Source organism: Balaenoptera borealis (genome assembly GCF_965194805.1).
Source record: "Balaenoptera borealis genome assembly, chromosome: 8".
Lineage (NCBI taxonomy): Eukaryota > Metazoa > Chordata > Mammalia > Artiodactyla > Balaenopteridae > Balaenoptera > Balaenoptera borealis.
In genome coordinates this window covers 122,237,911-122,258,687 of record NC_138865.1, presented here as the reverse complement: position 1 = coordinate 122,258,687, position 20,777 = coordinate 122,237,911, and the positions used below count along the sequence as shown (strand labels likewise).

General features: G+C 61.5%; 1 protein-coding gene across 7 annotated transcripts in view; it reads left to right on the top strand.

The window, feature by feature from the left end:
* Positions 1 to 1,543: 1,543 nt before the first annotated feature.
* The window catches only part of EXD3 (exonuclease 3'-5' domain containing 3), a 67,099-nt gene continuing 47,865 nt past the window's right edge, over positions 1,544 to 20,777 (top strand). Inside the window, exons 1-5 of one of the 7 annotated variants that reach the window (XM_082401912.1) lie at positions 1,544 to 1,707; positions 6,215 to 6,328; positions 14,152 to 14,216; positions 17,487 to 17,681; positions 18,033 to 18,200. In XM_082401912.1, coding sequence (XP_082258038.1) covers positions 1,701 to 1,707; positions 6,215 to 6,328; positions 14,152 to 14,216; positions 17,487 to 17,681; positions 18,033 to 18,200 — 549 coding nt within the window. In that variant the 5' untranslated portion in view covers positions 1,544 to 1,700. Of the gene's footprint in view, positions 1,708 to 6,214; positions 6,329 to 14,151; positions 14,217 to 16,652; positions 16,835 to 17,486; positions 17,682 to 18,032; positions 18,201 to 20,777 lie in introns of those variants that run through there. The other 6 variants (XM_082401907.1, XM_082401911.1, XM_082401910.1 and 3 more) reach the window with 6 other exon arrangements.

Sequence of the window (20,777 nt, the reverse complement as noted above, 5' to 3'; positions counted from 1 at the left end):
CTCTGGGCACAGTCGGGCCGGGTGGGGGGACGTGCGCACGAGCACCCGCTCTGTACTCCCCTTCCACTTCTCGGGGGGGCCGGGCTGTGGTGGGCGTGGGGGCCACTCTGTCTGGAGGCAGCATCCCTGGGAGGGTGGCCCTGCTGAGGTGTCCTCTTTCCCCTACTCGGCCTGCTGGATCCCCTTGGGCCTGGCTGAGGGGGGCATCCAGGAGGCATCTGCCTTGGGCCAGGTTGGTCAGTGTGCCAAGCAGGAGGCTGGTGGACATGGGGCAGGCACATCTGGGGACCCTGATCGCCCCAGAACCTGTTGCAGGCCAGGCCATCTCCCAGGTAGCTCTCAGGTAGGTTCCTAAGTAGCTCTCAGGTAGGGTCCCAGGTAGCTCTCAGGTAGGTGCCCAGGTAGCTCTCAGGTAGGTTCCCAGGTAGCTCTCAGGTAGACGCCCAGGTAGGTTTACAGGTAGGCTTTTAGGTAGACGCCCGGGGAGGCTCCCAGGTAGGTCCCAGCTCTCAGGAGGAAGCAATCTGACCTGCAAGGTGTGTCTCTCTGGAAACTCCCCTGCGCCCTTCCTTGGGTTTGAGTCTGTTTCTAGGTGGGTTTGCTGCTGGGCTGGGGGCTCCCCGCTCAGGTAGGGAGTGGAGCCGGGGAAGCAGGAGCCTCTGGGGTGAGTGGAGATCTGGTCGTGTGCCAGGGCTCCTTGCAGGGATTTGGCTCAGCTTAGCCCCTTTCAGCAAAAGTCACAACGCTAAACGAGTTGTATTTGGTGACTCTGATTTAAAGAAAGTTCGAAAACTGCCAGGTGGTGCTCACCGCGGGGCCTCCGGGGACTCCTGCCCCTGGGAAGGCCCGTTCGCCTCGGCACGCGCTGCAGACCCAGCGCCACGATTCCAGCTAAAGACCATCTGGACTCCAGGCAGACTTTTTTCATTTTAAAGTGAGGTCAATTTTTAAAGTCTGCAGTGGGGTGAATTTGAACTTGGTCGTTGTCAGCAGTTTTCAGTCTCAGAAGCACATTGGGCTTAGTTGCTGCCGCTCGTTGGCGATTGGTTTCAGATTCCAGGGCTCAGGGACAGACCAGAGCTGAGTTTGGATGGCCTCAGTCCTTTCCCAAGGAGGGTCTGGCTCTGTCCACCTAACCTGGGGCCGGCCTGAGACCCCAGCCAATCACCTGCCTCCAAGTGGCCAGGCGCTGGCCACTGTGCCCCTGAGAGAAAGGGGGAAAGTGGTGCCAACAGGGAGGTGGAAATACGCCTGCAGCAGATCTTGAGATTGTAGGGATTTCCCCTAATTGAGAGGCTTAGAAAAAAATACCCTCCCATAAAAGAGCCACCGGGTCTGGGCTGACCAGCAAAGTGGACGGCTGCAGCGGGAAGGAGGCCATCAGGGCGGTGAGCTCAGGGACGGCAACCCGACCGGCTTGGGGGGGGGGGGGAAGAGCCTGACCGCCAGGGAGTGGGCTCACTGCTGGGCTGGGGCTCCCCCTGCGGGGCCTGACGCAGCGGGGTGAGCAGGACGTTCACCCCCGCGCTGCTGCCGGTCTTTGTGCCGAAATAAAGGCTCCGCCTTCTCAAGGAGGAATGTCCCTCGGGCCGCTCTGTGCTGGGAGGAACGAGGAGGGCTGTGGGCAGGAGACCCTTTCAGAAGCCCCCGGCGCCCGTTTGGGGTTTATTTAAACAACCCAATTGCTCTTAACCCCTCGCATGGGAGGTGGGTGCTTGGCCCCGTGTTCTCGGGCGGGAGACGGGAAAGGGTGCCGACAGAACGCTGCACCCGGGAGAGCCCTGGCCCCTACCCCGGCCTCGCGCAGGGATGCAGGCCCCAGCCCCACCAGGAGCTCGCTGCCCCGGGGTTTGCGGCTTGTTTGGCGGGCTGGGTGGCGGTTGGATGGTTCTGGACACGGCTGTGTGCCGTGAATGGTCAGGGGCTCCAGAGACGGCCAGCAACGGTGTTGACCCCGTGGACCAGCCCAGCCGGACGAGCGCTCAGCCTTGCTGAGGCCGCAGTGATGCTGTGAGCTGACCCCACGGGGACTGGGCCTGGGTGAGGCCTGACTGTTGGGCTGAAGGACGGGAAGACAGGGGAAGAAACAGGCCGGGCTCCCGGCGCCTCCCCGGGGAGGGGCCCACGGGGCCTGGGCCATTTCCAGCTCCCCCTGCTGGGGACCCTCTGGCCGGCCCAAGGGTCACCCCCCGCCCTGGCCAGATGGGCCCCGGAGATGCGGGGGGTGGTCACGAGGCCCGTCAGCGGGCCGTGGATTTGGACCACCCCTCAGCGCCCACTGCTGCTCCGGGACCCCCAGGAAAGGGCCTACAGAAGAGGGACAGACATTGGACCCGTCAGAGACCGTGACTGGGCGGGCTTCACGGGGCAGTGGCCGTGAGGGGCGTGAGCGGCACCTCCGCTACGTGCGGGACAGGCGCGCAAACAAGGCGCTCCTCCCTGCGGAGCACCCTGGCTGGGGTCTCGGTGTGGACGGGACAGCTGCGGTCACGCGCCCTGGGACAGCACCGCCAGCAGAGGGGCCCAGAGACCAGCTCGGGGCGCCGCACTCCCTTCCCTGGCGGCAACTCGGCAGCTGGGAGGACGGGGCGCCCCCCGGCCACCCAAAGAGGGTGTGCGGTGGGGATGGGTCTCTGTTTAGAGACCCCAGCCTCCTGGAGTGGCAGGCCCCCCGGGGTTGGGTCAGACTTGGGGTGGGAGGTGGGAAGGAGCGTCTGGGGTTAGGTCCCGGCAAGGGGCAGGGTGCCTGTGCACAGGGGCCGGATAACCTGCCCCACTCGAGGTCCATTATAATGACAGTAAAGACATTAGAAAAGCAAACGTGCTTGAGGGCAGAGAGGAGGGAAGAGGGGCCTTGCAGGCTGGGAAAGCAGAGCCCACGGCTGAGGGCTGGCCGAGTCTGGCTGCAGAGCCGGGGTGGCTCCAGGCTGGAAACAGGGCCTTGTGGAGGTCTGCGTGGGGTGGGGGCTGAGACCCCAGGTGGGGAAGGGAGGATTCCTTCCCGACAGACAGACAGGCTGGTCTTCCAGGCCCCTGTTACCCACAGTGAGGCTCTTCCCAGGTGCCGCCCGCCCCAGGTTCCCAAGCAGCCGTCCAGGGCCTCCTCTCCAGTGTGAGCAGCAGCCCCCAGACTCCGGAGGAAAAGGGGGCCGTGAACAGAGGGGAGGGCATCGATGCCGACAAACGAGACGTCTGGAAGCCACCAGGTCCTCAGGGGAAAGAACTCTTGGCTATTATTAAAATTTTGATAGTGGAAATGAATAATTAATGAAAGGGTTGTAAAATAAAGTTCAGGAAATCTCCCCCAGAGGCAGAGAAGAGGAAAGATAAGAAAATTAGAGGTTCTTACAGGAAGTCTAGCATCCAAGTCAGAGGAATTCCAGGAGGAGAGAATGGACAACAGGGAGGCCAGGACATAATCCAGGAAGACATGAGGACGTTTCCCAGGACTGAAGGACGTGAGCATGCCTAGTGGATCCTGCCCCGTCCGTCCGTCCTGCTGGCACCCTGGATGCTGTCAGGGGAAGGTCCCCCAGGAGGAGAAGAGCAGCGTCCTACCTACGGTCGGGAGTCAGGTGGTTCAGAGCTCTCCGCACCAACGTCAGGAGCTGGAAGGACCGTCACCATCACACACCTGGGGACGGCCTCTCACCTGCAGCCCGTGCACAGCCAGCCTTCCAGCCATGGCTTAGTGCCCAGTGAAGACATTTCCAGACAACCAAAGACCGGTTAAATGTCCCTCCCTTGCAGTTCTTCTCAGGAAGCTCGTGGAGAATGTGTTCCTCTAGAACCAGGAGCAAAACTGAGAAAGATGAAGGCTTAGAAATCAGGAAATGCAGGATGCACCAGGAGAGAAGACGGGGAGGGAGCCCTAGGGCAGCAGCTGTGCTGCCGGGCTAGAGAGCAGCCATCCAGATCGAGACAGGAGGGCAGAGGCTTGAGAAGGGATGTCTCTGGGAACAAGTGACAGACTCACAGGCTTGTCCGAACATCCTGGGGAGGTGTTATGATGCTGTCAGAGTCCTGTCAATGATGGCCTTGCAGGAAATCAAGCAGGGAATAAGTCGTGTTATTTTTTCTTTAATCTTCCCCCTGTTCTTTAGATAGGATAATTTCTGTTGATCTGTCTTCAGAATCACTGACTCTAATCTGCCATCTCCAATCTGCGGTCAAGCCCCATCAGTGGATTTTGCATTTCAGTTATACTTTTTATTGGAGAACTGCCATTTGGTTCTCTTATGTAGTTTCATGGAATTTCCATTTGTACCTCTCTGTTTACTCATTTAAGAGCATATTTTTCTTTAACTTTTTGAACATGTTTTTCACTCATTCTTTGAACGGTTACAATAGTTGTGTTAAAGTCTTTGCTAAATTCAACCTCTGAGCTGCCTTGGAGTTGCTTTCCATTATGTGCTTTTCCGTAATTTTTTCCCCTTGAGTGTGGGTCATATTTTCCTCTTATTTGCAGGCCTTGTGATTTTTATATTATGTACTGAACATTGTAAATGTTACATTGTAGAGACTCTGGATTGTTACCTTCCACTGAAGAATGTTGAACTTTGTTCTAGTAAACAGTTAATTTCTAGCTGATTACCTTGAACTGGGGGGGCATGGCTTGACATTTTGTTAGGGTGGATCCTTATCTTGGTGGGACTCAACGTACAAAGTGTTCCATGGATTTTTTTATTTCTTTTTTTTTTTGGCTGCTGGGGTCTTCGTTGCTGCGCGCGGGCTTTCTCTAGTTGCGGTGAGCAGGGGCTACTCTTCCTTGCAGTGCGCAGGCTTCTCGTCGCGGTGGCTTCTCTTGTTGCAGAGCACGGGCTCTAGGCGCGCAGGTTTCAGTAGTTGTGGCACGTGGGCTCAGTAGTTGTGGCGCGCGGGCTTAGTAGTTGTGGCACACGGGCTTAGCTGCTCCACGGCATATGGGATCTTCCCAGACCAGGGCTTGAACCCGTGCTCCCTGCATTGGCAGGCAGATTCTTAACCACTGTGCCACCAGGGAAGCCCTGTTCCATGGATTTTATTGGGGCTTGGTTTTAGATTTTGGCAGAGTTGGTCTAGGGCGGGGCTCGCTCGCCACGGTCGCTGGGCTGGAGCCCAGAGTGTGAAGCGTTGCTTGACTGTTAGTGCCCCTGTCGAACTCTCGGCCTGGGGACAGCTGCCTCTGGGAGCCCTGGGGATCCTGCATCGCTCACCTGCACTTCTGGCCCCGAATGACCCCTCCAGCTGGTGCCCTGGCCCGCAGATGCACAGCCTCCTCCTCCACTGGAGGGGTGCCCTGCTCACCAGGTTCTGGGTCATGGTCCTAGCTGGGAGGTTGCCCCCAGCTGGGAGCCAGCCCATCCCTGGGCCCGCCCACCCTGGGCATCACCCGTCGTGCACAGCCTATTGTCCAAAAGTCGGCCGCCTAAAGCATGTCTGGTGGACGTTGTCTGCAGTGGGAGGGCCGGCCTGACACCAGTCAGTCTGCATGGCCGGAGCACAGGTTCGGAGCAAACTGAACAAGGCAGGAAAGTATCCAGAGTTCACTCCAGCTGAGCCCTGCTATGCTCCTGTCTCCTGTAAATAGTGTGTCAGCAGAAGACGCTCGGAGAGCTGTTTCAGGGGCTTTCAGGGTTTGGGGGGCTGGGGCATGACAGTGAATTCTCACCTTGAGCTTGGTCAGTCAGGTGTAAGACTGGACACTCAGGAAACAACCATATCAGCGTGTTAGTGAGAAATGTGAATGTAAACGTCCGAAAGAATAGCTAAAAGCCTGTGGGAGTGGGGGAGGAGAAGGCTCCAAGGGCTGTCCCCTCCAGGCCTGTGTCAGGACTCAGGTTTACGCAGGAGGTGCCATGTGTGTCACCGTGACATAAATCACACCGCAAATGAGGGAAAACTAGACCATCTCCGTAAACGTGGAAAAGTGTCTTGTATAAAATACACATCGACAGGAGCCTGTTGGCCGCCTGGGAATGGTACCACTTTGTTGCCAGCCTGGATGATTTAGAGCTGGGTGTGCCCGTGTGGGCTGGCTCAGGGGTCCTCACGGTGGGTCCACCCCTGAGGTTAGTGCTAAGTGTCCCGGGTCCAGCCGGGGAAGCCGAGGCCGCCTGACCCCCCCCACCCCGCAAGCACACAAATGGGCCCTGCGGGGCTGCCCGTCAGGGCCCGTTCCCTTCTGTGTGGAGCCTGCAGCCTGACTGTCCCTCTCCGCTGGTCCCTTGAGCAGCTCCCTGCCTTTCCCTGAGGATGGACCCTGGAGACCCCGCCGGAGACCCCACCGGAGAGCCTGCTGCCGGTGACACTGCTGGTGACCCAGCCGGTGGCGAGTGTGTCCCCATGGGTGAGTCTGCACCCCTCACGGCCCAGGTCCAGCCTGGCTGCCCTTGTCAGCGCTGGGCATGGGGTGGGTGTGGGGGGGTCTGTGTACAGGTGCATGCATGTGCACCGGGCAGGGACCCCAGGTGGGAGGCGTCCAGGAGATGTGGCTTTCTGGGGGCCTGGGACGTGTGGAGCGGCCTCAGTTGTGGACGGGAGCAGGCACGTGGCTGCTATCACGGCCTTCCTGTCCTGAGGGCCGCGGGCGGGCACCTCCCTTGGCCCTGGGAAATGTGGCCTCGTGGTCCTGCAGTGGACCGCCTGCTGGCCACTTGCTTGATGTCTGACACCGAGGGTTGGCCACGACTGGACGGACACTTCAGGGAGCCCACACTGCAGTGTGGGTGAAGCTGGGCGCAGGGGGCTGGTGGGAACGGCGGGGTTCTCTCTGGAGCCTGGCTCTGCGCCCCACACTAAGTGTGGACACACGGCATCTTATCGGTCCTGCCAAGAAGGAGAGAGGACGAGGGGGCTGGGAGGTGTCTGAAGAGTGAGGGCCCCCAGACTGGCACTTTCAGCTTGGGAGCCCCGGGATCCCACGTGGTCCCTGGCCCCAAGAGAGCCGAGGCCCTGGCCTCCGTTTCTCCTCCGGGAGCCCCGAACTCCTCGCGGTGGTGTCTGTGGGCTCCGGGGGGCTTTCTTTCTGAGTGTCTCCTGTGTTCGGTGAGTGTTGTGGGCAGGGCAGACGCGGGGCCACGTGAAGCCTGATCTTGCCCCGCCAAGGACAGGTGGTGACGTGGAAGAGGAGACCAAGGCTGGAGGCGGAGGGGCTCCTCCCAGGCCTGGATCGGGTGTCCGGTTGGAGAGTGGGGCGCCCCTCCCTGCTGGCCCCTGGCATCCAGGGGGGCCGTCCCAGTGCCGGGCTGGGGTCCTCTGGTGGGCACAGGGGTGGGAGGGAGAGCCCCCAGCAAGTAAGCAAAGCGCTGCCCCTTCTTGCAGGTGATGGGGAACCTGGGGCCTCTTCCCAACCTCTGCTCACCCACCCCAGGGTCCTGAGAGGCTCGTGGAGTCGGCCCCCCATCTCCTGTGGGGTCCTCCGCAGGTGCACACAGCCTGCTCCAAGCAGAGTCTCCAGGGGGGCGCCCAGGCACACTCAGCCGCCCACAATGGACTCGTTTTCTGCTCAAAATTCCCCAGACCTTCAGACCGTGCTTTTCCCCACCTGTCCCCAATGTGCAGAGTCTTCAGGCCCTGACACCACCCTGCTGTGACTGGGGATCAGACACAGCCCCCCATCAGACACAGCCCCCCATCAGACACAGCCCCCCATCAGGCACAGCCCCCCATCAGACACAGCCCCTGGCCTTCTGCTGTGAGTGACCTCAGGCCAGGGAAGCCCTCTTCAGTGGGCATCTCTCTACCAGGGTCTGGGTACCTCCCCCAGGATGCTTCTGGCGCCTCTGCTGGTTTTGCCAAGAGCAGGACCCCCCTCTCTGTAGCCCCCGGACTCTGACACCCCAGGGCCCGGGCTTGTCCTGGACCATCTGGGTGCCACCGTCCCCCGCCTGTCCTGACGCTGGGGGCCAGAGGGGAAGGGACAGGCCGTTGAACACCTGCGGCCCTTCCCTCCCGTCCTCCCCTCCCCTGGGAACAAGAAAACATTGCCCAACTGAGAAGGCAACTGGGATCAGAAATTGTTTTTCTCCTGAAATCGTGGCCTTTGGGTGAGCAAGTGTAGCTGAATCAGAAAAGCTGCGTGCTGAAGTCCAGCAGGTCCCAGGATCTCGGGCAGCAGTGGATCCCCCTTCCTTGGGGAATTCGAAAGTCAGGCAGACAGAGCTGAATCACTTCTCAGCATGGAGGGAGGGGCAGGCGCGACCCTCCAGGAAGCCCGGTCCCCGCCCCGCCGCCCCTCACAGGCTCGTGCAGTACCCGGAACCTCCAGGCCTGGCCCTCCCTGTGTTAGGGCTGGGGTGGGGGCCCCCCAGCCCCTGGGAGCTGTGGAACCATCCTTGGGCTGTGACCTGAGGGAGGCTGTGAAAACAGGCAACACAGCACCCAGCTTCCTGGCTGTGTGACCATGGGCAAGTTACATACCTCTCTGTTTCCTTACCTGAGAAAAATAGTTGTCGCCCTATACTTAGCTGCACCTGTGGATGAGAGACTGCTGGCATGTGTGCTGTGGAGGCGTTAGCTGTGATCCTTTTGAGTCTTTGATCCAGTGGAATTTATTTTGCTGTGAGAGGTGACGAATGGGTCCATTCCATCCTAGAAGACCATTTGGACACCCAGCACCACTGAGTTCCCCGTGTTTGGAGTCTCCCCGGCTTTCTGCTCTGTTCGCCTGCCTGCATCACGCTGTTTGATGGCGGTGGTTTTATGACCTGCTGCACCCGGCAGGACTAAACCTCTCGTTGCTTTTCTCTTCGTGTCTTATTTATTTTCCATATAGACGTCAGAATAATTTGTTTGCTTCTACAGAAATCGATTGCTGTTTTTACTGGATTTCATTACATTTATGGTTGGACAAAGAGGCATCTGACGCCATCTCACCCCAGTGTCAGGCAGGGCTGTGGGCTCGCAACGCCCTCCCACAAGGTGGGGTCTGCTTCCGCCCTTGAGGGGCGCTTCCGGAGGCCTTGCCCTGGGAGCCAGGCTCAGGTGTGTGCCTGAGGCCCTGGGGAGGAGCCTGTCTAAATTCCTGACCCACAGAATCTGGGATCCTGAGAGATGAACCGCTTGTCTGGGGCCCGTTGCCTTTCTCTCTATTCTCCTGTCTTCAGCAGTGCTTTTTTTTTTTTTTTTTTTTTTTATTTATGTATCTTTGGCTGCGCTGGGTCTTCGTTGCCACGTGTGGGCTTTCTCTAGATGCGGCGAGCGGGAGTTACTCTTCGCTGTGGTGCATGGGCTTCTCATTGTGGTGGCTTCTCTTGTTGCGGAGCACAGGCTCTAGGCACGCGGGCTTTAGTAGTTGCAGTACGCGGGCTCAGTAGTTGTGGCTCACAGGCTCTACAGCGCAGGCTCAGTAGTTGTGGTGCACGGGCTTAGTTGCTCCGCGGCATGTGGGATCTTCCCAGACCAGGGCTCGAACCCGTGTTCCCTGCATTGGCAGGCGGATTCTTAACCACTGTACCACCAGGGAAACCCCAAAGTTTGATTCTTGAGCTTGAGTTTCAGTGTCCTCTGGACGCACTGCTGCCCGCCTGCCCTCACCCACGTGCTCCTGGGGTGGTGTCAGGGGGCAGGTACCAGGCCAGAGGCCACCTGCCTTGCCGCCCCTGACCTGCCGTCTGGCCACCCCTGGCCAGCAGGTCCAGGATATCAGGGTGGCCCAGTCCCGGGCCCAGGGTGGGGAGGTGGCAGCGGTGGCCAGGCTGCGGCCACGGCTGATGTCCACCCTGTGGACAGAAGGCCCCCGTGCCCGCCCTCCTAGCTCAGCCCGGCCTCCTGTGGTGCATCCCTGAGTCGGGGGAGCGGGACTGGCCCACACTCGGCTGGCAGGTGGCCCCAGGCCGGGCACGCCGTGCTCGATGAGTCCTCCTTGTGCCGGCCTTTGGTGCCTGCTGCACTCAGCCCGGGCCCACATTCACACCGGCCCCGGGGCCCCTGCAGCTCCACCTTGGGCTTCCCGGGTGTCTGCCCACGGCCACGGAAGCTGGTGACCTTGTCTGCGCGTGCGAGTCTGGCCTTGGCACCGTCCAGCAGTCACTATAGAGTGTCCCTCAAGGCCTGGGCCACGGCCTTGAACAGGGCCGACATGGTCACCGCCGGGAGCTGGCAGCATCGGGAGGGGACAGACAGCAAACCCGCATCCCACGTGCAGCGTCAGGCGAGGGGGCCAGGCCGGCGGGTCAGCGGTGCTTCGGCAGCAGCTTGGAAGCCGAGGGTGTGAGTGACCGAGGGTGCAGCCTGGCCTGTGGCTTTGACCCAAAAGGGCACTGGGCCTGGGGGAGCCGTGAACGGAGAGCAGCCTGGCCCAGCCTGACCCTGTAAGACTTTCCTCGTGCTGGGCGTGGTCTGCAGGGCCCAGTGGGGAAGAGGGAGACCTCTGGCTGGCGCCTGCTGGGCCCTTTCTATTGGTAGGAATTCTTGACTTAACCATGTCCCAAGGTCATCAAGGTATTGTGCAGGTGCCCTGCGGAGGCTCTGTTGATCTGTCTTCACAGTGAGACCTACAGCCCCTGGTGGGTTTCCTGTAGGTGTGAGATGGGGGTGACATCCCAGTGTTTTCAATAAGGTTATGCAGTTTCCCACACTGGCCGCACACCCTGGCTCATGCAGGCCAGTTCCGGCTCCAAGTCCCCCCTCCCTGGGCCACACGCTCAGCCTTAACCCCTGTGGCTCCGGCCTGGGTGGGGCGGTCCTCTGGTTTCCCTGCGGTTGTTAAGACAGGCCCCCTGCACCCACTCACACTGCTACTGTTTGGATTAGAATATAGAATCTACTGATTAATTTGGGGAGAATTGACAACTTTGCATTACTGATTATATGGTATAGCCCTTCCTTAATCAGGTCTTTTAATTTTTTTCTCAGTGACATTTTTTTTTTTAATTTATTTTATTTTTGGCTGCGTTGGGTCTTCGTTGCTGCACGCGGGCTTTCTCTAGTTGCGGCGAGCGGGGGCTACTCTTTGTTGCGGTGCGCGGGCTTCTCATTGCAGTGGCTTCTCTTGTTGCAGAGCATGGGCTCTAGGCGCGTGGGCTTCAGTAGTTGTAGCACGCAGGCTTAGCAGTTGTGGCTCGCAGGCTCCAGAGCGCAGGCTCAGTAGTTGTGGCGCACGGGCTTAGCTGCTCCGCGGCATGTGGCATCTTCCCAGACCAGGGCTCGAACCCGTGTCCCCTGCACTAGAAGGCGGATTCTTAACCACTGCGCCACCAGGGAAGCCCCTCTCAGTGACATTTTATATTTTTTGCATGAACTTCTTTTGTTACATTTATCCCAAGAAATTTGAAATTTTTTATGTTACTGTACCTGATATTTTTTAAATGTTCATTTCTGTCTGTCACTAGTATGGAGGGAACAGTGGACTTCTTTCTTTTTTTTTTTTTTGGCCGCACCAGGTGGCTTGAGAGATCCCAGTTCCCCAACCAGGGATTGAACCCGGGCCCCCTGCAATGGAAGCGCGGAGCCCTAACCACTGGACCGCCAGGGAAGTCCTGACAATAGATTTCTTAATACTGGCCTTGTGTTCACCATCCGTGCTGAAATAAGTCCATTGATTAATTCTAATACCTGTCTTTAGATTCTTCATTGCTTTCTAAAAAATGAATCATTTGTTCAGTGCGTAACGACGTTTTTGGGTATTGTTTTTATTTTTAAAGACTTTATTTTTTAGAGCAGTTTTCGGTTCACAGCAAAATGGAGAAGAACGTGGAGATTTCCCATCTACCCCTGCCCCTCCCACACGCACCACCTCCCCCGTTATCACCATCCCCACCAGATGGGACACTTGTGACAAGTGAGGGACCTGCCTGGACACGCCATCATCACCCAAAGTCCGTCGTCTACCTTGGGGCTCACTCTTGGTGCTGTACGTTCTGTGGGTTTGGACAATGCAGAGTGACATGTTATCTACTATTGAAGTTTCGTAGAGTAGTTTCACTGCCCTAAAACCCCCTGTGCTCTCCTGTTCATCCTCCCTCCCCCCCGCCCCCGGCAACTCCTGATCTTTATACTGACTCCGTAGTTCTGCCTTTTCCAGAACGTCATAGAGTTGGAATCATACTACGTACGTAGTCTGCAGCCTTTTCAGATTGGCTTCTCTCACTTAGTAATTTGCATCTAAGTTTCCTCCCTGTCTTTTCATGGCTTGATGGCTCATGTCTTTTTAGTGCTGAATAATATTCCATTGTCTGGAGGGACCAGAGTTTGTTGATTGGAGTGCTGATGCTTTTATTTTTTCCTTTCTAAGTCCTATGGCCTGAACTTTTCCTCCTTGCTGCTCTGCACTGGCGTCGAATGCACCGTGGGCATCCTCCTGGGGTTTCCGTCTTAGGGGAAAGCTTTCAGCATTGAGTTCTGTGTTCGCTGAGGGATTTTTATAGACGCCTTTTGTCTGGTTAAGGAAGTTCCTTCTCTTCTAGTTTGCTGAGTTATTTCTTAAATTATAACTAGAACTCTCCCTTAAGAGATGCTTGTTCTGCATCTATTGAGAGCATCACGTGACTTTCGTCCTTTATTTCACTAGCAAACCAGGCTGATGGACCTTCAGTTGTCCAACCAGCCTTGCTTTCTGGGACGGACCCTCCTGTGGTGTACACGGGTGTCTTGTCCGGGTCCCTGAGCCCGTGTCCTCGGGGGCTGTCCTCCAGGGTGTGGCTCAGGCCCCCAGCCTTTCCCTCCGTCCCGCCTCCTACACGGAGCCAGCAGGTTGCCGTCGTCTCCCTGATTCTTGGGTAGATTCGCAGGTGAAGCCACCTGGGCTCCTGATCCCCCAGATTTGGCCGGGAGAGTCTGTTAGTGGCCTCCCCTGCCCCAGTGTGTGCACTGATGATCAGGTCCTGAATCTGACCCCTGACCCCGACCCACACCATGTGAGGGCATGGCTGGGGTCCTGACCCCTGACCCCGACCCCCACCATGTGCGAGGTGTGGCCGAGGTCCTGGCTAAGTGCCAGGGGCTTCTCTCACCTCCTGGGCTGGGGTCGGGGGCACGCCAGGAGCCCAGACCCCCCTTGGCTGCTTTCCTTCCCGTCCTCCCTGGGCTCTGGGCCTTGGCGCCTGCCGGTTCTGAACAAAAGCACCAGGAGGCTAAGACTCCGCGCTCCCAATGCAGGGGGCCCAGGTTCGATCCCTGGTCAGGGAACTAGATCCCGCATGCATGCCGCAACTAAGACCGGCGCAGCCAGGTAAATAAATACATACATACATACAGTGTGGTCATTCAGTTTTAAAAAAAAAAAGAACCAGAAGGTTTGTCTGTAATTTCTCAGCGGGGCTGGAAAGGTTACAGCGCCCGGGCCTTTGAAGCAGAACGCAAGGCGAGGAGGGGCTGGGCCGCAAGGCTCGGGCTGCCAGGGAGCGGGAGCGGGGGTGGGGGAGTGGGTTAGGCCGGGGCGGTGCCGCTGAGGCCGGCAGGGGGCGCTGGTGGCCATGGGCACCTCGGAGCTGGGTCCCCGGTCCCCTGGCCTCAGAAGCAGCCTTCTTTCCCAAGCCAAGAGCTGGCAGCAGCGACCTTTCCAGGCCAGCCAGCGCTCCTTGGCACTGACCTTGGATCTGGCTTGAGGGCGCCGACCCTTTTCCAGCAGGAGGGTGACCCCGACCTCCCCTGTCCCGGCCAGCACTGGGCTGAGTGGCACCTGTGTCATGGCTCCACGCCCCGTTCTGCAGCAGGGACAGCGGCTTCAGGGGGCAGCGGCCATAGGGGTGGGGGAGCTTTGGGGAGCGGCCGGCCTGCGTGGGGCTCACCCGGGGCCGGGACGGGGCGGAGGGGAGACGGGGGCGACAGAGGCCAGAACCACTTCGGGGCCTCGGCAGGGGCCAGAGGCCAGACATGGTGGGCAGTGGACAGGTGTGCGGGCGGCGTACCCTGCTGGGCGGGCCTTGCCCGTGGGGGGCCAGGTCAGTACTGCCGACTTAGCCCCGGCGGCCGACGCCCCTTCCGCTCACACGGCCACTCTGAACCCACCACGGCTTAAATCTGAGGCCAGGCTCCCTGAGCTGTCGGGGAAAGCCCAGCCCGGTGGGCACTGCGGGAAGCAGCCCTGCTGGGTGGCCGGGCCACAGTCCTGAGGAAGGGGCAGAGAGGGCACAAGGGGCCGTGGGCGCTGGGCGGCGTCTGCGGGAGCCCCCAGGCCTTGGCCCCCGCCTGCCTCTCAGCCCCTCCTCGGCCCTTGTCTTGTCCCCTCAGGCCGGGACCCGCTCCTGTTCCTGCAGACCCTGCAGACGCTGTGGTCCACTCGGGAGCTGGGACAGGTGAGCACTCGGGGTGTGGGCACCTGGCTGCCAGCCTCGGCAGGCTGCCGTGTCCGAATGTTCTGGGGAATGCCTGGGATTGGAGCCGTGGGACGAGGGCTGCTGGACGCTCAGAGCAGGCAGGGAGGGCCTGTGCCCACCATCAGCTTCCGGGCAGCGCGGGGCACCTGCCAGGCCTCGCCTGCCGCCCCCTCTCCCAGAGGGGCAGCAGGACAGCCCGTCTGGACAGCGGGGGGGATGCGTGTGGTCCGGCGGGAGGTGCTCTGGCGGGGAGGCTGCCAGGGTCTTCCACGGCCACTTGGGGGTCCTGCAGTGGCAGCCGCCACTGCCCAGACCGTGTCCCGCCGTGGCCTGTGCCAGGAGGGCAACTCTGCCTCGTGGCCCCCGAGGTGGTGCAGTTAGTGGCCCTCGGCCGCTCCTTCCCTGCACGTTGCTCCCTTGAGGCAGCGAAAGGGCGAGGGAGGCTGCCCTGGCTCCTGGGGAGGACGGGCCGCGGGGAGCACGCGCGGCTGGAGGGAGAGGGCCCCCCCCCCTCGTGCCAGCCTGGCCTCCAGCTGCCCGCCGAGGGTGGGCGGAGCGCCCAGACCTGGGGCAGGCTGGGCGGGCGGGCGTCCGGAGCAGGTAAGCTCCAGGCTTGCACAGCGCTTCGTGGTGGAGGAGGGCCGGCAGCCGGCCTTCTCTCCGGACGGGCCTGGGCCCCCCGCACGGCTGAGCTGCGGGGCCTCGGGCAGTCAGCGGCCCGTCCACGGCCTGCGCTTAGGCCTGCGAGCGGCCGTCTCTAGCCGTCAGCTGGAGAATCCAGAGTTTTTGCAAAAGCCAGACGTTTTTTGATTTTCCAGTTTCGCGCCCTGTGGCTTGAGGGTGAGACTCAGGAAACAGGGCTGTGGTGCTGTTCAGCCTTCCTGTTGGGAGCGGGCTCGTTGTGAGGTTGTATTCTCTGCCCTGGTGTCACGGTGAGCCGGCTTGTGAGCTGGGCTGGAGAGGACCCTCCACCCCTGTTCACTGAAGGCAGGAGCCAGCGGCCCGCAGAGCCTGAGGACGAGCCGGGCACTGCCCCGGGGGCAGCAGGGCGCGGGTGGTGCGGGGAGAGGGGGGACCTGCAAATGAAGCCTGGGGGCGGTCTCCCTAACAGTTGTGCCTGGGCAGAGTGTCTGTCTCCGGATTTATTTCTCTGGGAAGCGTCCGCTTCCTCCACGTCACCACGGTTTCGGCCGGAGGTCCCTCCCGGTTCCTGACCCCCGAGTCTCCCGGCAGCGCTGCCCCTCCCCTGGCCTTGTGCCTCTTTCCTGGGGCTGATCTCAGCCTTCAGGTAGCCGGACGCCCAAGTCATCGGTTTCCAGGAGTCTTGGTTTCCGATGCTGCATTTAACGCCGCACCTTCCCCTCGAGTTCTGTTCGTCACCGGTTTGATGTGTAGGAGTCCATCGTCCTTCTTGTTTTCTGATTTTCACTGTGTCTCCTTCGACTAACCTGTTGTTCATTTCCAAAGAAACACAGGGCTGTGTCTTGATGTCGGTTAGCTGTTTGCTTCTGGCTGTGAAGGAGCCCGGTCCATCTGTTTTGATTTTTGCACAGGACAGGCTTGTTTTGTGGTTAGTTATGTAAATGCTCTGAGTTCCCTACTTGGCGAAAGCTCCCGCCTGGAGGGGACACACGTTTGCTCACCAGAGCTTGTCCTGGGTTCCTGTGATCAGCCGGCACCACGCTGCCCAGTGTCCAAGCTCGGACATGTGTGATAACCAAGGGCCCAGCAGCTGGAGATGCGGTGGCTCGAGCCCGGAGGACGAGGGTGCAGATGAGCCAGGGTGTCCTGGGGGCCAAGGGAGCAGCGGAGGGACCCAGGGGGCGGCCGCGTGAGAACAGCTGGAGCCCAGCAGAGCACGTGGAGCTTTCGGGGACCGGACAGGACAGGGAATCTGGAGACGGGGGGGAGGCCAGAGGGCGGGAGGGAGGGAGAGAGGAGGTCAGCCAGGGTCTCAGAGCTGGGGATCTGGAGGATCATCGACACGGACGCTGAGCCCACCACGCCAAGGGCAGGGGTAGCACGGGGCCAGACGTAAACCCCTGGGGCCCAACCCTGGTGCGTGAGGTCCACCCCAGGGCTGCAGCTACCACTCAGGGCCACTTGCGTCTTATTCTTTACTTAGTTTTGATTATTCTTTTCTTTTATAATTTTAGGCATATTTATATTCTATTTTCATTCCCAAACCGATATCTTATTATTCTTTATTCTTAGAGCTTTAATCGCCCTGCTTGTGGTCATCACTCATGGTGACTTGTTCCTTGTGTGTCCTGTCGTTTTTCTTTGCGAGCTCACCTTAGTGCAGCTTTTTCCCTCTGGCGTCCCCAGGACCAACCTCCTGAGCACACGTGGAAATAAATCCAAATCCAAAGGCCAGAGCTGGGTCCTTCTAGACCTTTCCTTTTCCCAAGCAAGGGGTGTGGTGCTGATGGAGACCCCACCCCCTCCTCGGGCAATGCTGGATGGTGGCCCCCAGGCTCTGTGGGAACCGCGGCCCCCTGCTGGTGCCCTTCAGAGCCCTGAGAGGTGTGTGTGGCCTTCCCCATCCGTCCTGGAGGGTGACAGCTGTCCTCAGGGTCTGTTTGAGGCCATCTCAGGTGAGTTCCAACAGCCACAGCGAGGGCAGCCCCTTCCAGAGCCCCTTCCCCTTGGGTGCGAGGGCTTCGGCCCCCTGAGCTCACACCTGACGCCTGCAGCTCCACCCTGCGCCGGACCCCAGCAGGTCCTCGGTCAAGGGAGCTGCAGTGACCTGAACCACTGGAGCGGGCAGGGCGTGGCGGGCTGGCCGTGCACAGGGCCCCGCTGGTCACGCAGAGGACGCCCGGCTGCGCTAGAGACGGTGGTGAAATGCACGTTGTCCCCCTGGACGTGGGTGTTGGGGAGCACACCTGTCTTGTCTCTGTCTTTCGGCTTTTACGTGTCTCCCAGAGCTTCCCAGCACAGGAGGTAGAAAAGTAAACAAAAGGCATTTTTCAGCTGGGGTTTTTTCCTTTTTTCCATTTCCTGTTGCTTGCTGGGCCCTGCTGACCTGTCACCGTCTCTGAAGGGCCAGCGCCATGTCCCATGCGTGCCACGCGGGTGGTCAGGGCACAGAGGAGCTCCGCCCAGGGTCTGGCCTAGGGAGCAAGCCCCAGCCTTTGCAGGACCATTGGCCTGGACGGTCCCTGTGCCCGGCCTGGGTGCAGCGGACCAGGAAGGTGTGGGCGGCTCCGTGCGGGTGGGGGAGGCCGGCAGGAGGACCCACCACAGCGAGGCCTTGTGTCTCCACAGCTCCGGGAGGAAGCCCAGAGGGGGTTCGCCGCCCTGGAGGACCCGCTCGCCGCCCTCCTGGACATGCTGGACGGCAGCCGGGGCTGGCGGGGGAAGGGCCCCTCCCTGGAGGCCTGGGTCGCCCGCGAGCTGAAGCGCTGCTTGCAGGCACAGCCGTGCCCGGGGCCGGCCCGGGTGAGCCCTGCCCGCGGCCCACAGCCTGCCCCTTCCCAGCCCGTCCAGGCTTCGGCACGGGGTTCCCACGCGCACCTGGCCGGGCCCCTGCGGCCTGTGGAGGTCGCCCACGGTGGTCGGGGGCTCTCGGCCTCCCGAGAGCCACACGCCGGGCCGACCTCAGCTTCCTTGCCTGTGCCCCTGCCCGCCAGCCCCTGCCCACCAGCCCCTGCCCACCCACAGCGTCCACCCACTGGCTCTGAGCTGCAGGTGCTGGCCGCACCAGGCCTGCCCAAGCACCAACCCCCTGCCCGCGTCAGGCCCCGTGACTCCGGCTGCCGCCTCCACTGAAGCTGGGTCTGGGGCCTCCAGGGCAGCCCAGGGCTGAAGCAGCTGCAGGCCCGTGCGGTCAAGCTCCTCGCCGAGAGCCCCCCCGGCCTCGTGGAGCCGCTGGTCAGCATCTTCCAGCTGCAGGACGCAGACCGGAGCCCCCTGCTGGCTCACGTCCACCGGCTGCACCAGGAGGGCAAGTTCAAAGAAGTGAGTGAGACCCTCCCTGTGGCTCTGGGCCTCTCGTCCACGGGCCGAGCCTCCACGTGGGTCAGCGCGGTGGGCGGGAGCCAGGCTGGGGCTCGAGGCGCCTAGCCCAGAAGTGTCCCCTCCGCCCTCCAGCGTGGGGGGCCTTGCAGGGGGCCTCAGGTCTGGTGTGCAGGGTTTCTGGGACCAGCCGCCCTGGGGACCATGTCAGGTTCGTGCCTGGTGTGGAGGCCCTGGGAGCCCCTCACGCTGACCGACTGAGAAAGAGGCTGGGTACAGCCCCCCACACCCTGCCTGGTCTGCACCACGCGCTCAGGGCCCTTCCTCCCCAGGTGCCCGCCGGCCTCTCCCCCTCGGTCAGTGGCGTGGGGACGCCCAGCTCTGGCCCAGAAGCCTGCGTGGCTGTGGCCCAGCTTCCTTTGTTAACTCCCAGAATTGCTCTCGGGGGGGCTGAGGAGTGCAGGTATGGGAGAAGCTAGCCGCAGTCTCTGTGCCCTGGGCCCAGATCGGACCCGGGGCCCGCTTCTCTCTTCTCCTGCCCCTGCCCAGACTCCCCCCAAGGTCACTTGGTCCCGTGTTGGCCTGGCCTGGGGGTGGGGAGCCGAGGCCCCTTGGGGCCCAGCTGCCGCTCCATGAGGACAGACCCTCCCTGCGTGGGGGGCCCTGAAGCCACGACCACACCAGGCCGGGGGACTGGCCACTGTGCTCTAGTCCTGGTCGGTAACAAAGCACCTGTCCGGGCATCTGTAGGCTGCCCTCGGCCTCCCGGACCTGTCGTGCAGCCCTGCCCCAGAGCTGGGGGCTGCGCTCTGGGTGGTGCCCACCCCTGCCTGTTCGCTGGGTCCCTCGGACTGGGTCGGGCCAGTGGTGGTGACCCTGTGAGGGTCTGCATCCCAAGGGCCCTGCTAGCTCCCACCCTGGGGACCGGCCCCGGCACACCTGTGGTTTTCAGAAGATCAGTTGTGGGGCATCGTGCTGGCTTGGGGCAGATTCTCAGCCGCGTCAGTCAGGAGTCCCCAGTGTGTGCGACGCGTGTGGGTTGGGGGCCGCCCGAGGGGGAGGGCGTTTTGCTCCCTTGTCGTGGGAAGGGCCGGGCCAGGAGGGCGAACGTGGGGCTTAGAAGGCTGCAGGTCTCTGGGTGGGAATTTGGGGGCTTTTGGAAGCTCGGTGGGTTTGCTGAGTCTCCTTTGTGAGCAGCACTGGTTCTCATTTAAGCCCAGAAGGTTCTGAGACAAAGAGGGAGCTCTGAGGTCACGGCCCAGTGTCCCCGGGCCTGGCCGGGTTCACCGGGGGTGAACCGTCTGTGGGTGTGGTCGGGCGCGGCGGGGCCCACGCGTGAGCAGTGAGGAGGCGCTGTCAGTGCAGCTCTGAGCTGTGCTGCAGGCGCAGGGGGCCCGGGGCTCCTCGCGCCCCGAGATGCGAGATTCGCGATGACCTCGCAGGGCAGGGGAGGTGGGGCAGCCCCGGGCGCCCGGCTCAGAGGTGCCCTCCCCCCGGGTGATGAGTCCAGCGCCCAGGGACCAGAGGCTCGCTCCGGGCTCACCTCCCCCGCTGCCTCGTGGGGCCCAAAGATTGTGGCACCAGGGTGCCAACAGGCGTGGGGCGCGGCCGGCACCCAGGCAGGGGCCCTCTTCCCGGCGAGGAGGCCCGTCGGGACAGAGGTGTGCGGCCCAGGCCCAGGTGGAGGACGTGCCGCGCGGCCACGGTGGCGGCGCAGGGACCGGGCGCCCGGCTGCTCGGGGCTCGGCCGGGGCTGAACGGGCGCCGAGGCAGAAGGCGGGCTGGTGTGTCGCGTCTCCTGTTACGCTCAGGCCTTTCAAAGAGCGTCTGGGCGGCCGAATGCGCCTCCCTCGCGCTCTGAGGCAAGACTTGCACACAAAGGGGGCTCTTGTCCCGCACAGGCCCCTCGTGCGAAGAAAGGCCATTGTCCCCGAGCGGGGCGGCCCGGCAGGCAGTACACGCTCCAGTGCCCACCGCCGCGCCGCCGAGGGGCCGCCTTCAGGCCTGTCCGCTCGGATTAGCGGGGACTCACGACTTAATGCGCTGCGATATTTCATGTCGAGGGCGGCGGCTGGCCCCGGCCGCGTCAATGCCTGCTTTTGTCTGCTGCATTATTTTATTTACATTTTTTAAACAGCTTATCAAGGTAAAAAGATAGCTTTGCTTTAAAAAAAAAAAAAAAAAGGCCCCTTGGCTCCAGGCCCGTGCTGAGCCGCCGAGGATGGAAGGCCCGTCGGCCGTCCCGGGGCCCGGCCGCCGGGTCTGGGCACCTGCCCGGCCCCCCTGCTGGCCGAGCGGGCAGTCGGGCGTCAGTGCAGGGCTCTTCCCGCTGTCACCGCCCCAGCCCCTCTGGTCTTCTTAGTTACTTTCCCGCAAAGCGGCAGCTCTGGGGTCCGTCTGGTCAGAGGTCCCTGCAGCCCCGCCCTGGACCAGCCGCAGCGCAGCCCCCTTCTCAGTGGCTGGCTCTCAGCCTCCTGGGCGGAGGTCAGGGAGGCCCGCGAGGCGCCAGGTGGGCCCGGCCCTGGGCAGTGTCCATCCGCAGGTCCCGGCCACTACCCTCCTCCCATTGGGCCTGCTCCC